Genomic DNA, 16,589 nt, shown 5'->3' on the forward strand with positions numbered 1-16,589 from the left:
GTGTGGTATTCATTCCGCTTGGTAAATATGCAACTAGGACAAAAATAAAGAGACGGAAAGGAATAATGCGATCTAAAACGAAGACTTGCGACTACAACTAAAGAGGTATATACGAGGATGTATGCGTGTGGACCGTTTATCGTCAAGAAAACCAAAATCCAAAAACAAAATCCTAAAGCTGACAGACATCGAGATGCCACGACGACGAGAGAGGTGGTGGCCGTAGGTGCAGGGTTGAGCAGAGAATGAGACCAGCGCCGTCCAGTTTTTTAAGAACACGGACTTTAGGATGCGAACCATTATTAGTTTCCAACCCACTCCCGCACCCCACCTTGCTCCCGTCAACATCTCTTAACGCTACATGAAAACATTACGGGGTAAGGCAAGACAGACAGAGCAAACAGAGCGAGGTTTAAAAAATCGAAAGACGTTAATGTCGATGGCTCTCGTTCGCGTCTAAGTGCAGTCGTCAATCAATCTGTTCTTGGGCCATGGCTGTCCGAATTGCTCCCAAGTCGTCAGATTGGGGTTGGTGTAGGCTTCCATGTACCTATGAAAGGATCATTGTCAGGAAACATTGTCGAGCACGTGAGGGCAAGGAAACGAAAAAAGAGACATACGTCTCGATGTACTGTCGAGTAGGGAACTCTTTAGGGTCGCAGCCAATGTTGATCGCATCCCTTGGTTGGTATACTCGGATCCAGTCGATACTCATGATTGCCGGGAAACGGAGGTTCTCAAAGTCGATGGCGGCGAAGTTGTGCGAGATACCCAAGTTGGTGATGATGTACTGCAAATGGTTAAATATAAGCTAGAGTGGTTCAAAGATACACGACGTGGACGCACCATGGGCTCTTGAGGGAAAGGACGAGCATCAATCTCCGTCAGAGGATCAGGACCCATGGGGCCAGAGAAGATAGTCCAGGCACGTTCGTTGTTGTTCACCCAGGTGGCATAGCCCTCGTCGAAACTATAGAGCGTGAAGTCAACAATGACATTCCCGACCAAGAGGAGCGAATGATTCCTACCCAGGTTTGTATTCGAACCCATAGACGGTGAAGCATCCGCCGGACATCTCGTAGCAAGTCTGATTGGTGTTCGCAAGACCACTAGTCGTTTGTTGGTAGACACCTGGATGATGATGGCTTTCAATGGGATAGCCTGCTGACAGAGACGAAGCAGTACATACCACCACGGTACTCGTTCAGCACAGTAATGGAAGGGTCGTCGATGATAATGCCGCCAGAAACGTTCAAGGGGCGATACCCGGCCTGGTAAGACGTTAACAAACGACCAACGCACGATTTAAGCTGAAGGAATCACGTTGTAAGGAGCCCATTGGGCAGAAAGCGATACCTATGAACATTTCAGTTAGTTTGGGTTGACCGCAGTGCGACCACGGTATCAACGTACGTGACCAACACCATTGGTAACAGTGGCTTCAATCATGTCGATTTCAGGAGCGGAGCGACCGACGTAGCTACCATCAGGTTTGACAGGTCCTGGATGCGACTCTCCACGGCAAGTGCAAGCGGCTGCAGGAGGTCAGGATAGATGAACAGGACGGGATAACTAAAACTCACAAAGTCTTTGACCGGGGAGGAAGGACTGTCATGATGTCAGATTGTGAATCGAGTTATGGGTTCGTGGAATAAACATACCAGAACGTTATTAAAGCTTGGGTCACCGTTGATCAAGGCAGCCTCGGGAAGGTTGGTACCAGGATACGTTTGGTTGGGAAGAGTACCGACGTCGCAGCTGTCGTAGGTATAGGGCCACTGGGGGATGTGTTAGACGAGGTTGCCAGGCATTTCAGGAGGACGCACCATGCCATCGTTGGTTGCACCATACCCAGCACGACCTGAGCGGCAGGGTTAGAAAGAGTTGCCGCGAGATCACGGGGGATTTGGTAACATACCAAGGTTACCCATAGTCCAACTGATTGTTAAATGAGAATCAGCGGAAACATAGCAGGCGTTAACCAACGTACACAGCAGGCCAGAGTCCAGCAACGTCACTGAAACCGGGTAGTCGGACCATGGCTGGGTCAACGGGTCAGACAAATGCAAATCTCACAAACTTGCGTTTAGAATACCCACCTTCAATCAAACCACCTGTGAAGCAGAACTTGTTCCTAATGAAAACATGAGTTTCGCTGTGCCAAGGTTCTTCCATGAGGAAGAACATACCAAGTTTGAATCTAGTGGCAACAGTATCAGCAACCACTCCACAGATGACAACGAGTCGTAAACGCACCATGCCGGAGCGGAACTGCATGTTGTGATTTGTGCTGTTATCCGCGACTTCATCAATTCGGATTTCGAGATGGCCGTTCCGGGTGGTCGCTAACGACATTGTTAAGATCATTTTGAATTAAACCAGGATCTGCTGCTTACCTTGTTGGGGATCATACCACTCAAGATCGTTCTGTCACAGCTCTTTAGTTCACCTCGTGCAGAAAACAGCAAAGTAAGGTTAACGCACCGTTCCCCAGTAATGAAGGTCCACAGCTTCCCAGTAGGGGTCGTCACCTGGGTAGAACGTTCGGCCTTCTTGGTTGAACTCGTCTGAGAACACTAGTACGAATTCCTCCGTTCCCAGATACGACATCTTGGTGTATGCTTCCCGAGGGGTATCCTTGTCGATGAGACCGAAGTTGCCAGGAATGTCGGGTATCTGGCCTGTAGCGTTGATTCCACCGAGGTTGAAGCCTCCTTGTTTCGAAGGGTCTTCTTCCAAGAAATGTGTTATGATGGGGTATCCTGTATGTCATGGGGAGAGCGTGTGAGCGGGCCAAGATCGGTTGAGCCTTCACACCGTTAAGATACGAACCGGCACTATCGAAATTATTGTCAGTGTTTACAGATAGGGAGGGGACCAAAGGACAACGCACAATAGCGACATCATTCCTAGAACAAGAATCGCCAGACATCCAACGTTCTTGAGACCTCGGGCCGTGAAGATACTTCCACCATAGTCGTTTCTCCGGTCACGTCGTGGGTCGGGGTTGTGCAAGTCGTCGTCCGGCTCAACGTGGCTCATGAGTAGTGGTGCACCCCATGATTGCGGCCATGGAGAGAGCGAGTACTGAGTTGGATGTGAGCAATTGCGCTGGTTAGCTGCGGGTAGCAACCAGTCCTCACCTTGTCAGAGATGGATTTCTGTGCACAACTTTCGTCAGCATCCTCCTCTACTTGAACAACCAAAGGACTTACGGATAGGGAATCCGACGAATGGTTGGGGAGATTAGCAAACGGTAGTGCCGAGTGCTGCGACATTAAAGGTTTGCCAGAACCAACGGATGAGATAGTCCCCTGACTACCCCTCTTCTGAATCAGCTTTGGGTAAGGAGCGTTATGAGAATGATTGGACTTTGAATCCGAAAAAGGATCCATGGTTAGAGACGATTAAGACAGTAGGCTGAACTGGATAGTAGAAGATAGTCGCTGTTGTGCGCCCGGCGCAGGGGGAACAGGGTGGAAAGGGACAAACAAGAAGACGACGACGTGCGAAAACAAATTCAACGGCGGCTTTTCTGCCAGTGCGTGCCAGCTGATGAAACGGGAAAGCCGAGAGAACAAGGAATGATCAGCCAAGACGATCCACCAAAAGATTAACACTGGTGCAATATCCCAGGAAAGCCGCTTGTCCCTCTTTCGGACTGTCTCCTCAAAGATAGGGTTACAAGGCCAACAAAAGGTCGTTGGAGAGCCCAGCAAGTCCCAAGGAAGAACCGAGCTCGGTCCGCAGGTATGTCGGTAGAATCGCCCAGCCTTTGCAAACAACGCTGACGCGAGCGAGCACAGCACCGGCGCGACTTGGACGCGACGCCCATTGCCAATGTCGACCCAGACAGCTGCAACCGATATCTTCACGATAAATCCATATGACGGTCACCCAAGTCTGACCCCGCTGGAGGCAGAGGTCCTCTGGGAGTACGCCAAGCTGGCCCAGCATGTCAAATCAGTGCGTCTCATCAAGCAGAACTCTTGCTTTCAGACCTGACCTCGCTGCCACAGCTGTCCCAGAAAACTAAAACGTTACATGAAGAGCCAGACCAGACGATGCTTGTGAGATTGAGGGTGTTGGAGAAGAAGATGGGTTTGGTTCTAACTTTGGTGTGTATATCAGCGGCATCTCATGTCCACCGCTATTGACTCTGGAAAAACGTGACTTTTGCAGTTCAAAGCCTCGGTGTGGGGTGTTATCAACGAACAGCCAGCGCCAGAAGGTTATTATAACGATTCAAATGAAACGACAATACAGCATTAATTGCAGAAGAAACTTGTATTAATATCCAATGTAACAGTATCGGCTCGCTATCCCTTATCGGACAGTAGCACCACCCAAGCGGCCAGTGAGGGCACTAATGGCGTTGGCATCCCAAATAACCAAGGTTCCATCGACACCAGAGGTGCTAACTTTGGTGACTTCGCCATTCTGGTCCCACTCGTACGCGCGAACAGTGGTGATCGTGTTCTGGTGGATGGTGTGGAGCTTGGTATCGGTGGTCCCGCTTCCACCAATGTTCGATTGCCCACGCGTGTCGGCAGCACGGAAGGTCTCAAAGGCAGCAGACTTGAGACGTCCTGGCCCGGATCCAAAGCCCGAGGCACCGCCAGGACTCTTGGTGGACGTGGCATCGTCGAGTGTGCCAGACTCTTGCCACCCTTGTTCAGATCCAGCGAATACCAAAGGTCGACAATCGTGTCCAGCTGCAACGATTGAGTGTTCCGATGTCCAGGTCAACGAGACAAGGGGCAAGGAAGGGAGTCGGATATTGTAGACAGTTGGACCACCTGGGTAAACGACGCTGATGGTACTATCGTGACCTATATGACCGGGTCAAACGAAGCTACACAGCTCGACGACATTAAACTCACTAGCAAAAGCCAACACGTCGCCAGAGGGCGAGAATCCCACGGCGTGGACCCAGCCTCCAGAAGGACTGCTATACTCTCCACAGATGGTGTTGAAAGGGAGCTTCGAGCCCCAGACAGTAGGAGCCGGTCTATGAATGCGACGTTAGCGATGCTCATGCAAACAAAGACTGACTACCGATCCTACCTCTCATCTACCTCCTTGATATACGCAGAGAATACACGAGCCTTGAGGTCAGCGCTTCCAGCAGCTAAGAGGACATTGTTGGGGTGCCAGTCGAGGGACAACACGGTAGCCCTAATGGGCTTCTTAAGCTGTTTCGCGACCCACCAATTGTTCTCGGCGTCAAACGAACAGATAGCGATAGCTCTGGTGGTCTATTCAGTTGACCAGCCAAGGAAAGGGATGGTTTCAAACGCACCTAGCACCACTGGCAACAGCAAACTTGTCCTCCTTGGGACTCCATCGCACATACGTCGCAGCGCGATTGATTCGCAACAACACGAGTGTAGGTTTCCACACCAATTTGCCAGTCTCGGGATCGGCAGTCTCTTGCCAGACATACGCATTTCGGTCTTGAGACGCGGTGACGATCCTGTTGGAATTAGGTGCCCAATCGATGGAGGTGATCACTTTGTCGTGCTGCGCGCCACGAATCGTCAGGGATCGGATGTACACAGCGAGAACTTATAATCGGTTTACTTCAGAGAGAGTTTCGGTGGTGAGCCATTCATTTCCTTGACGGGAGAGGATCTGGGTTTCGTTGTTGTTGAAACTGACAGCGAGCTCTGGGGAGATGGTTAAGATTCTGTCGCGGTCATCAGGGGAAACGCTACGAACTCGACCTATCCGCGTTGAACGCGTGCGACGTAATGGGGGTTTGGGCGAGCGTAAATACTTCTGGGGCCATTGAAGTCGGTGATGAGGATTTACTGAACGCAGAGGACTAGCAGTCTACAACTGCGGTATGGTATGAGGTCAAGGTTGATGGTAGTAATCAGAGTGATGTCTCATCAAATCATGAATTCACAAACGAAAGCAAGCTGAGTACGATGATATAGTATACATTGACCAGTGTAAGTATGATCAGTCCATGATAGCAAAGTCTACGTGAGTAATTATTAACGGTCGTATAGTCGTCAGGGAGGGCTTTTGGATCGTTCCGGTGTACTTTGAGATTCACTCGATCCATCTTTTCCATCGTTATCATCAGTTTTCCGTACCTGCTTAGCCCAGCGCAAGCCACAAGCATTGCAGAGCGTTTTTGGTCCAAGAGGTCCCTATTAACCACTCCGATATCAGTGAGACAAAGAACGCAGAAAGAAAGACAGGCTGACCTTGCGCCATTCAGGTGAATCCGTCCTTCCACAGGTAATGCAAACATACTGCTCCGCTCCATGAGTCTTCTTCAACTATAGACGGATTATCAGCCTTAGCTTATACCACACCACAATAAATCCGCTCTACCTTCTTCTTTTTGGATCCTTCCTCGGAGACTTCCTCTTCCGCGGGAGCTGTGCTCGGCTGAGTAGTACCAGGAGAGCCTGACACAAGTTCCCTTGGGTACTCCCCAATTCCACCCATTTCGTGGTCCAGTCCTGACATCGTAGACGAACTGTAGACCGAATTCGTTACGTCCCTGTGACCAAGTGTAGCTGATAGGCGATGAAAAGGGGCTTGAGTGCAAGAAGAGGTGGCGGACACTCACAAGTCAGTTCAGCCGCAACTTCCATCGGAAGCTGAGCTCGAAGTTCGTCAACCCGAGCCTGCAGAATTCCGTTCTCCTGCCTCAGGTCTGATAAGAGACTGGCACTAGTACACCAGTGCCAGGACATTAGTGGCCGAATTATCACAGACCTTCCGTGGACGCACAGAGAAGTATTATTGCGATAGGCGACCTGCTTTGCCGACACCAGCGACACCTTCGTCTCCGGCTTTTCGGGGTGGATGCAAGGCTGGACAACGAATTCGTAGATCGCCTCCTCTATGCTCGATGCTGCCCCAGGGATATGGTTAGGTCGCATCCGAGCGAACGAAGACCCCTTCACGCTCGTCCGGACGAGGTAATGCACAACCTGGAGAAAGCTTTCCTGGTCCTCTGCTAAACAGCCAGTGAGCATCTTGTGCGCTTTGAAGAAGCGAAAAACACACGATGGATATAGTCCACAAGCTCAGAGTCAATAAAGTCACTCTCTGTCCAGCCAAGGACGTCCTGAGTTGCCCCGCCACATTGACAATAAAGCACCTTCGTCTCCGGAGTTATGACGAAAGTCAGACTATCCACCAGCTCGGAGACGACCAGATCTGCCCATCGTCGACGTTTGGTAAAGTCGTAGAACCCCTTTGAGTGTTGTACGCTACTGGGGCCATCGGTGGAGACTTGACTGTTAGGAGGTGAGGGTGTCGAGGACATGGAAGTATTGGTATAAACATGTCGTGCTATCATACTGGCGCTTGATTGGTGCGCGCGCTATTTTGGGATCCGCGCGTGTACGCTGATGATCAGCCGCCTGCCTCCAGCCAATCGCGAACAAAACGCTTGGCTTGCAAGAGGCAAAGGCGGTGTCTTTGTAGGGGGAATGTTCGAAGATACAGAGCTCGATATTGACAGACTACTTAAATACACGTATAACCCCCGTCGACACGAATCTCCGAGCCGGTCATGAATTTCGAAGCATCGCTGGCCATGAAGACGATCGGCCCCTAGAGAACATTCCAAATTGAAAAGTAAGATCGACGGCCATTAAGAAGCGGCAAGTTACGCAGGAGTAAACGTACCGCAAGGTCTTCTGGGTCACCCATCTACGAACATCGTCAACACTGGAATTAAAAGGCTGGGTTCTAATCTACAAGGAACCTTACCCTTCCCATTGGCGTTTGACTCTCCCAGGTTTTCTAATTAGAGAATCGGTCGAACGAGGGCACCAGAAGTGATTCCAATCATACGCACCTTCAATTCCGGATCCCCCTCCAGTATAGTTCTGGTCAGCTTTGTCAACATGTAACCAGGGCTATTCGTTTGGACGACCATATGCGGCCCGTTCAATAAGGAACACAATTTAGCTTAAAGGCCGCTCACCTGAGGCAATTAACTCTGATTCCATGCTTTGCCCATTCAACCGCGAGACTAGCCGCCATATGTTTTACCGCTGAACGGTTCGAGCAACGCTTAGACTGGACGGCGACGCATGAAAGCACTAGCCAACCCACCTGCCTTCGAGGCGTTATAGGGCGTTTGAAGCTGGCGGGCGGAAGGAGTCCTAGGTTATCATCTTCTATCCAAAGTAAACACAAGCCCTGGCTCACCTGCGGCGTATTTACAATCTAGAACAGCCAAGTGAACCCAATGGCCGTCTCGAACAATCCAACACGTACATTAGCGCTCATGCTACCGATGAGTATGATCGATCCGCTCTGGTTGGGCATCATACACCTTGCTGCCTGGCGAGCTGTGAAGAAAACCCCATGAACGTTTATATCGAACAGAAGTTTGGCACGATCTGCTGGGTACCTAGAGACGATGTCAGCCAGTCAGCGACGAACGGCAATGAGCTGTAGAACCAAATCAGACCAATACACTTACTCTAGAGCAGAGTAGTTCTCCACGATACCTGGAAAGAAAAGCACTGTGAGCTCGATGTCGTGGATGAATTCAGTGCATACTACCTGCCGACGCGACGACGACATCGACACGACCGAATGCTTCCACGATCTTGTCGAAAGCCACCTTCACAAGGTCCTCGTTGGAGACATTGCACTCAATGGCTAAGATGTCAACTTGTTTGATGCCTACGCAATTGTGTTAATACTTTGTGAGATCGGCACTCGAAGGTTCCGATTATCCTGACCACTGCTCGTCGCGTGCTGCTCCAATTCCTCCTTCGCAGCAGTCAGATCTTCCACTTTGAGATCCAGAAGGGCGAGGGTCACAGAGCCCCTAGTCGACAACAATCTTCATAAGCCCAAACGCAAGAAGAACGATCCTTAAAGCGACAAACGAGTTCAAGAATGCTTTGCAGAACTCAAAGCCTAATCCTCGAGCAGCTCCTGTCACAGCGCAAACCTGGCAAAGCGTCAACGGCGTTTCAGCAGTGGACTGAAACTCGAGATCGAGAAAGGACACACTTTATTCTTCAAGGAAAACGATGCCAAAGTTCGAGCAGAGCTGGCTGCCTCTTCTGCGTTGACTGTCATTGCAAGATGATGGTTATCAAGTAGACACCGCCAGTCCGCCATTTGCCTTGTCCTTCCAAGTTCGCCAGAAAACCGCAGAGTCACAAAGGGCCTGCCTCTAGTAAAAACCATTACATTGTACTCCGCAATAAAAAAGAAAATACATAGGACCTGTTAATAATGCAAATGCAGGGAAGGCTCATAGTAGTAATTGTTGTGAAGTTACATATGCATCTGAACAGCGACACAAAGAATAAAAATACGGCGAAAACCAGAAATCGACGAGGGTATCTACACTAGAGGCTGAAGAGTAACCTGAATAGTAGGTGGAGTACGGTTACAGAAAGGAGTGGATCTGGAGTGACGTCCAGGGTCGTAAAAGCCAATAAAATACTACAAAAAGAAAAAAGAGACCGAAAGACGATACCACATCATAGACAAGCGAATTTGGACTTTCGTCGCTGCAGTTCTTCCATCCGTGAGTCGAGTTGTTGTCGTACGCGCTCCTTTGCTCTCCTCTCTTCGTCCAATCGCTGTTCGAGTGACTGCTTCTCTTCGACAACGGACCGTCGAACGGTAACAACCTCGCGCTGGGCTTCGGCCAACTCATTTCGCATCTGCTCGAGCTTCGTGTTCAACGTGTCACGCTCCCGAGCGAGTTCTGTGGCTTGCATTCGAGCCTTGCGCACTAGGACAAAAGGGTCAGTTATTGCACCAACAAGGAAAAGTGGCCGAACTTACAATTCTTCTCGGCATCTCCCAGAGAGCCCTCGAGTTTAGCGACGAGGTCCATGTGAGTTTGCAGGTCAGTCTCGCAATGAGTGAGCTGCTTGTTCAAGGTCTTGATCATGGCTTCCTGCTCTTCGATCTGCTTGGTCTGTTCCTCGAGCTTGGCTGCGATCTTGGGGTCAATAGGGGCGAAGCCATTCATGCTGAGCGGTGTTGTGTGTCCAACAGAGGTGACAGGTGACTCGGGTTGAGATTCCCGGGTCGAGGAGTAGAATGCTGAAGAGCTTTGTGAAGACGTGCTCATGCTGGAATCGCCGTTGACATGGCCACGGGGTGCTGGAGGGGGTGGGACGGTGGGAGGAGGAGTGGGCGGAGGGAGCTTGATGGACGGCAGAGCACCCCGAGGATAACCCAGAGCCCGGTCTGTCGGTGAACGAATATTGGGAGGAGAAGCACTTCTCGCAAGTTGAGCTTGCAGCTCTCGGAGTTGGTGGTCCGAACGCGATTTCTCTGTCTGCAGAACATCCTTTTCGTCTTTGACCTTCTGAAGATTCTCCTGCAACTCGGCAAGGACAGAACGATGGCGTTCCAACTCGACGACGAGCGATTCGCGCTTCGACGCCTCTTGCACGAGGCGGGATTGTTCGTTCCGGGTCGACTCCAGCTCGGCGCGAAGTTTAGACACCTCAGCCTCAAGGTCGTCGCGCTCGTTGCTGACGTTCGTAAGCTGTTGCTGCATTGTCGAGATCATGTCGTCCTTGGTTCCCAATTCGCGCTCGTGAGCTTCGGCTGCTTGTTGGCGGAGGGCTGTAAACTCGTCGGCAGCGGCCTTGTGAGCCTCCAGTTCTTGGACGAGGGAATCCTGCTCCTTCTTAAATACCTCAAGCTCTTGAGACCTCCGAGCCTCCAATGCCTCAAGCTCTGCTGCATGACGGGCTCTCTCGTCCTCCAGGAGTCGAAGATTTTCATCCTTCACCTGTTGGATAGCCTGCTTGTGGTCTTCCTCAACTAGCGCCAATTGTTCACGGATCCTGTTCGCTTCGCTCGAGGCATTCATACGTTCTTCCTCTGTCGATTTCAAGTGCTCTTGGAGGATACTAGCCTCTTCGAGGGAACGTTGATGTTGCTCTTCAGTCGATGTCAGGCGCGATCGCAGTTCGCTAGTTTCTTGGAGGGAGTTGCGGTGCTCTTCCTCTAGGGTGGCGAGTTGGGTGTTGAGGTCAATGAGTTGTTGGTCATGACGAGTTTTCAGGGTCTCAACCTCGGTGGCATGGCTTTGTCGGAGGTCTGCAAGCTGAGCTTCAACTTTGGAAACAGCTTCGGTAATCGCCAGCTCGTGGTTCGCTTTGAGAGCCGCCAGCTCTTCCTCGTGCACCTTCTCCACTTCCCTCAGCACAACGGCCTGCTGCTCCTTGGCGTCCTGCAAAGACTGTTCCAGTTCCTTCCTTGCGCGGAGCTGGTCAGCCGCCCGCTGCTCTCGCTCGGAAGCCAGCGCGGCATTGAGGCGCTCTTCTTCATCACGTCGCTCGAGCTTGATCTTGGAAAGGACGGTTTCGTGTTCTAGGCGGAGGCGGTCTAGTTGGAGGCGATGGTCGTCTTCCTTGGTGGCTAATTCCCGGGCAAGGGAAGCCTTGAGAGTCTCGCATTCTTCGGTAAACGCAGATTCCTTCCGAGCGATGGCAGCAGCGTGTTCGTCTTGCAACTCTTTAATCGCGAGGTCTCGAGAGGATTCGGAAGCGTCCAATGATCCTTGACGAGCAATCTCCGCCATCTTGAGTTCGCTGGCGTGCTCTTCCTTGAGGCGTTCGATGGTCGCAGCCGTTTCTTGATTAATCTGCTTGATGGCCTCTGCGTGATCAACCCGAAGTTTAGTGAGAGCGTTGTAATACTCTTCTTCCGTCGTTTGCTGGGCAGCAGCAGTCGATTCTTCCTTTTGTCGCAGGGCGATAGCGTGGTCGGCCTGAAGTTTCGCGAGGGCCTTCTCATGCTGATCTTTGGTTTCCTCCAGCATGGCTTTGGCTTCTTCGACCTGGCGCTGCAGGGCCTTCTCGTGCTCCTCTTTGAGTAGACCGAAAGCAGCTTCATGATCATCGCGAGCTTTCTGAAGTGCTGCAGTCGACGCCTCGAGTTCTGCACGGAGAGCGGTGACAGAGGCCTGATGCTCTTCCACCATGCGGGCGACGCGTTCTTCAACGTCAGCACCTTTGGCACTCAAGGCCGAAGCAATGGCAGCTTCGTGGTCGGCACGAATGGCGGCAAGGGAAGATGTATGTTCTTCTTTCATCTGCGCCACCAATGCTTCCACTTCTTCAGCCTTGGCTCTGAGAGCGGTTTCGTGGGCTATTCGCAGCTCCTCCATTTCAGCAACATGGTTCGCCTTGACTTCCTCCAACGCTTTGACCAGTCCGGCCTCTCGTTTCTGAACTTCCTCTAATTGAAGGATGTCCTCGTCGTGTTTCTTGCGTAGCACTTCCAATTCGGTGGACATGTTCAAGGTCTACATGGGACGTGAGTTTTTGAGGTGAAAGTGAAGGAACAATTAACTTACTTGGTCACGGGAGAGGACAGTCAGCTCCTCGAGCTGCCTTCGAGTTTCCGTGAGTTGAGAGGTAAGGTCGTCGACCGTTTCTCGGTGCTGAGACTCTTTCGCTGCCATTGACCTAAGATTGCGCTGAGCACGGTGTTTCGCAAAACAGGCCTAGTCCACTCACAGCATAAGCTCGTTCAGGCGTTCAAGCGAATCGTCTTCCGATTGGACAGAAGAACCTTCCGAATAGACAGCATGTCCATTTCCATTCGTCATTGTCTTGCGAATGTTATCGAATTGGTTCAGGGTCTTGGGAGAGAGAACGCCACTCAGGGCATCCGAGTCCGCTCCATTACGCTCGAGTTGGCTTCCTTCACCGTTCGCCAAAATCCCCAGTTCCTTCTCTCGTCGCTCGCTAGCCTTCAGGGACTCCTCCAGCAAGGTAATTTCGGTTTCTCTTTCCTTGAGAACCTCTTGCAATCGCATAATTTCTTTCTCCAGACTGGAGACAGAGCGCTCATTCGTAGTCGGAGATAGACTGGGCATCGAGATGGAAAGGCTGGGGCGGGAGATGAGGCTATTATACCCAACCTGGGAGCTGGAGCGTGAATGGGAGCTACTCGTCCCGTGACTGGAGAAGGAGGTTTTGCGTGTATGCACCGAGGATAGCTCCTGCGACAGCGATTGCGATTGTGACAGCGACCTATAGACAGAGGGGCATTAGAAGACTGTCATTCAAAGACTTAATGAAGACAGAATTACCTCGCGTGGAGCGACTCCGTCGAGGCCGCGTGTCGGAAAAAAAGCCGTCGACTGGAAGAGCTGGATTGAGGCTCTGCAGAATCACGACCTCTGCTTGCAGTCATCCTTCGTCGGGAACCAGATGGGGGTGGTGTGGAGGGAGGGAGGTCGTTGACAGGAGACTCTGACAAGTCAGCCTCGGAGACGTTGGAGTTGCTGATCTTCGCCTCCTGGATTTGAGCTGCCAAGTCAGAAATCTCCCTCAAGGCGTCGCGGTATTTAGCAGTGATGGACGATAGGTCTGCCAAAGTCGCTGTATGTGTCTGTTGAAGGGCAAGGAGCTGTGCTTCTAGGGTAAGGTTGGGGGCATATGCGGGGCTTAGGCCTTCTGACGGAGGGCTCTCTGATACAGGAGTTATAACCGAGGGTGCCGGACTAACGTTAGCGATATCGAGTTCGAGGCTCTTCCTTGCGGAAACAACCTCATCGACAACCTCTCCCAAACGTGCTCTAGCTTCGCCCGCCTCGTTCTTCTTCTTTTCCCACTCGATCATCTTCTCTTCCAAAAGCTTCACCCTTCGTTCCCTTTCCTCCAGGTCCGACCTCCAACTCTCACCATCTTTGGTGAAGGTGTCGAGGCGGGATTGAAGGGTCTCCACTTCCAGGCGGCGGCGATCACATTCCTGTTCGAGCCTTTCAACGGTCTGTTGGAGGCTAAGAATCGATTCATCCGATTTCGCCAGCCTCGCTTCGAGATCTGCAATGTATTTGCTGGAGTGAGTTTCCACATCCTTATAACGGGCAAGCTCCTTCTTCAGGTCGCTCAGCGACTCGCTCGATGTCAACGAGGTTTCGTCGTACGCCTTCATCTTCTCTTCAAGATCTCGGATATAGGCCTGTGTGATTATGGGCATTAGTCAGTAAAAGTAGGCGAAGGGGACTAATGGCGCACCTCGGTTGACGCCTCCCGTTCAGATAGCTTGGCAACACGGTTGCGAAGCTCCTCGACGTATAGTTCCGTGGCCGTATGGCGCTCAGAGAGAGCAGCGAGTTCTTCCTCCTTCTCCTCTACAAGATCGTTGGTATGGCGGAGGGCGGCCCGATTGAGGCTTAATTCCGCCTCCATCGCGGATATCGTCTTCTCGTATTCTTCAATAACGGGGCCAACGATCTCCTCATACTTGGCGGTTCCTCCGATGTTGCCTCCAGAACTAGACCTCTGTTTCTCCCCAAGCTCTCGGCGGAGTCTGGTGAGCTCTTCCGTTCGTTCAACAAACTTGACGCGGAGGTCTTCGTAATTGTTCTGCAGTTCGGTCATTTGAGCGGTCAACCTGCTGTTGCTGGCTGCCTCCAGAGCATCGGAATCGCGTTCGGACACAGGGATGGTTCCGCCTTCCTTCAGTGCCTTGAGTTCCTTTCGCATACGTAAAATCGTGTTCTGGAGCCACTCGACATCATCCCAGCCCTCCTCCTTCTCGTTGACCACGGCTCTGTTCTTAATGTTGCGTGCTCGGTTGGCATACTTGAGAGTATTGATGGTCTCTCCAGCGTTCCATTCAGCGGGACTGACGCAAGCGATCATGAGGGTATGAGCGTTTCCACCCAGCGAGTCTTGAAGAAGTCGCGTGAGCTTCGAGTCGCGGTAGGGGATGTAAGTCGTGGATTTAGCGCGCGCAGGATCGCCCAAAGCAGAAATAACATTGCCCAGGGCAAGAAGACCGCTGTTGATGGAGATACCTTCCTTAATCCGTTCACCCTGAGCTGCAGTCCTCTTTAGCTAAAATGAACACCGGGTGTTAGTGACTGGATTGAATAAACACTTCAGACGGACTCACTCGCTCTGATCCAGCAAGGTCGACGAAGTGGAACTTAGACGTAACGGTGATCCATTCGCCGTCATCGTCACCAGACCTGTCACCTGCATGGCCAAGTGCACTGGCCGGGCGAAGCCCGCCTCTGTTCATTGCCGATGCGAAACTGGGCGTGGAGGGGCGGCCGTGAGTCGGAGACGCAACCCTGCTGGCGCCCGCATTGGCATACATGGACCCTGGACGCGCGAGCCTTGACGGGGAACGCCCACCTGGCGGAAGTGGGGAATGGGAACGTGGGGGCGTTGAGCCCGTGTACTTCTTTTGGGTCAAAGTAAGCGAGAAAATTGCGTGCGAGCGGGAGGATTGCGCGTTCATATCAGTCTCGTTAGTGCGTCGAATGGATGTGCCCTTGCGGAGGAGACTAAAAGATTATGGTTACCATGAGTAATGGGACGTGGTCGGGAATCGCTACAAACTCACCCCATGACTTCATTAGCGTTTCGTACATTAACCTCTCGTAGCCCATCCCAAATGATATGACCGTGCTTGTCTTCGCGAATCTGGACGTCGCGCCTCCCCCCCAGGTCGTCCATGCTGAAAAGGTCGATAAGGTCTTCATTGTAGATTTCAATGAACGAGGCCTTGATATTATAGGTCCAAGCACCAGCTTTCTCCTCTTTGAGTCGGTTGGCACGCGAGAAGATGTGCGAGACTGCACGAGGGATGATGCCCATGTTGTTGTGGGGGTCAGAGGGGTCTGCATCCAAATCAGCTCCGGTCATGGTAAACGTCTTGCCACTGCTTGTCTGGCCGTAGGCGAGGATTGTGCAGTTGAATCCCTCCGTGAATCGGGTGATAAGGGGTTTGGCGGTGGTCTCAAACATCTCATATTGGGTCGTGGGCGGGCCATGAACCTGGTCGAAGGTGAACTGCTGTTTCTTGGCCGCTCCGCTTGCTGAAGCTGACGGTGCACCTGCGCTGGCGAGTGCTGAAGATGGCGGCTCGATAGTCACCGAGGTCGAGGACGTTGCCTGAATAACAGACCGTTGGAAACGAACGGGGATGGATGTTGAATCCTGGTTGGTGGGGGGACGGATTCGAAGGGCTGTGAGGAAATTATAAGCTCGTCCCTCAAGTATTTCAACTTCATCATGGACACTTACCGACTTGCACCGAGGTCGCCCCTGCAGACGACGAGCTCGAGGGTGCCATGGCGGCTCTTCACAACGTCTGCGCTCGTTACCCAGAAATGTAACCATCACACATCGGCAATGTCCGGTACTTCTTCCCACAAATCAACTTAAAGGGGCTGGGGTAAGGACTTGCTCTCGAAGGTCATTCTCACTCTCGAGCCACCGAATGCCCTTCAGACGTCGCCAAATTTACTCTGTCATCTAGTTCTGTAGACTTTCTTCCCTAGTGTCAGTTCTCGAAGGATGCCAGCGTCGCTAGAGCGAAATTTTCTCAAAGCGACTGGCATTCTTTTGCATCAATGGGCTCTGATGGGCAACTGGTTCCGTGGGTGGACACTCTGTCCAACCCCCACCGACACTCAGAAAAGACTCGCCACGAATCGTGGAGGGAGGTGTCTAGTTAGAGAAAAGCTGCTTTCCTTGGACTCGGAGAAACCCTAGTAACAATCACAGCAGTAGCGCGGGACACATGTCACCAAGTCCTGGCTTCCCACTTCCTTTGCGTTCCTAGCCAATGACCACCTGCTCTGCGCA

At 51.8% G+C, this 16,589-nt stretch overlaps 6 protein-coding genes across 6 annotated transcripts; 1 reads left to right on the forward strand and 5 right to left on the reverse strand.

Annotated features, from left to right (window-relative positions):
- Positions 1-456: 456 nt before the first annotated feature.
- On the reverse strand, positions 457-3,395 carry CC1G_01092 (beta-glucan synthesis-associated protein KRE6; the record flags this gene model as incomplete). The annotated part of the gene is made up of 21 exons (XM_001832978.1): positions 457-550; positions 621-790; positions 847-970; positions 1,029-1,131; positions 1,190-1,271; positions 1,324-1,356; positions 1,414-1,535; positions 1,584-1,608; positions 1,662-1,778; positions 1,827-1,861; positions 1,919-1,938; positions 1,991-2,042; positions 2,100-2,134; positions 2,190-2,200; positions 2,257-2,345; positions 2,397-2,427; positions 2,485-2,762; positions 2,833-2,837; positions 2,894-3,087; positions 3,144-3,161; positions 3,216-3,395. The coding sequence occupies 21 exons, from the start codon at positions 3,393-3,395 to the stop codon at positions 457-459; spliced, it is 1,818 nt and encodes a 605-aa protein (XP_001833030.1).
- A 445-nt stretch (positions 3,396-3,840) lies between these two features.
- CC1G_01093 (hypothetical protein) lies at positions 3,841-4,272 on the forward strand (the record flags this gene model as incomplete). Its single annotated transcript, XM_001832979.1, has 3 exons — positions 3,841-3,966; positions 4,020-4,118; positions 4,183-4,272. The coding sequence occupies 3 exons, from the start codon at positions 3,841-3,843 to the stop codon at positions 4,270-4,272; spliced, it is 315 nt and encodes a 104-aa protein (XP_001833031.1).
- A 54-nt stretch (positions 4,273-4,326) lies between these two features.
- CC1G_01094 (hypothetical protein) lies at positions 4,327-5,827 on the reverse strand (the record flags this gene model as incomplete). Its single annotated transcript, XM_001832980.2, has 6 exons — positions 5,722-5,827; positions 5,584-5,669; positions 5,303-5,523; positions 5,068-5,250; positions 4,884-5,011; positions 4,327-4,832 (listed from the first exon to the last, which is right to left on the reverse strand). Exons 1-6 carry the CDS (start codon positions 5,789-5,791, stop codon positions 4,327-4,329), a joined length of 1,194 nt encoding a protein of 397 aa, XP_001833032.2. The 5' UTR covers positions 5,792-5,827.
- Positions 5,828-6,318: 491 nt separating this feature from the next.
- Positions 6,319-7,294, reverse strand: CC1G_01095 (hypothetical protein; the record flags this gene model as incomplete). The annotated part of the gene is made up of 4 exons (XM_001832981.2): positions 6,319-6,536; positions 6,590-6,693; positions 6,754-7,009; positions 7,033-7,294. The coding sequence occupies 4 exons, from the start codon at positions 7,292-7,294 to the stop codon at positions 6,319-6,321; spliced, it is 840 nt and encodes a 279-aa protein (XP_001833033.2).
- Positions 7,295-7,497: 203 nt separating this feature from the next.
- Positions 7,498-9,075, reverse strand: CC1G_01096 (hypothetical protein; the record flags this gene model as incomplete). The annotated part of the gene is made up of 13 exons (XM_001832982.2): positions 7,498-7,584; positions 7,660-7,683; positions 7,744-7,776; positions 7,832-7,892; positions 7,961-8,030; positions 8,092-8,122; positions 8,188-8,205; positions 8,257-8,392; positions 8,465-8,492; positions 8,548-8,670; positions 8,730-8,818; positions 8,880-8,944; positions 9,007-9,075. The coding sequence occupies 13 exons, from the start codon at positions 9,073-9,075 to the stop codon at positions 7,498-7,500; spliced, it is 834 nt and encodes a 277-aa protein (XP_001833034.2).
- Positions 9,076-9,485: 410 nt separating this feature from the next.
- CC1G_01097 (kinesin) lies at positions 9,486-16,074 on the reverse strand (the record flags this gene model as incomplete). Its single annotated transcript, XM_001832983.2, has 9 exons — positions 9,486-9,742; positions 9,796-12,280; positions 12,332-12,443; positions 12,495-12,887; positions 13,073-13,947; positions 14,004-14,828; positions 14,887-15,283; positions 15,343-15,967; positions 16,026-16,074. 9 exons carry the CDS (start codon positions 16,072-16,074, stop codon positions 9,486-9,488), a joined length of 6,018 nt encoding a protein of 2,005 aa, XP_001833035.2.
- Positions 16,075-16,589: the final 515 nt, after the last annotated feature.

Source organism: Coprinopsis cinerea, assembly GCF_000182895.1.
Source record: "Coprinopsis cinerea okayama7#130 chromosome 2 map unlocalized cont3.2, whole genome shotgun sequence".
NCBI classification, from domain to species: domain Eukaryota; kingdom Fungi; phylum Basidiomycota; class Agaricomycetes; order Agaricales; family Psathyrellaceae; genus Coprinopsis; species Coprinopsis cinerea.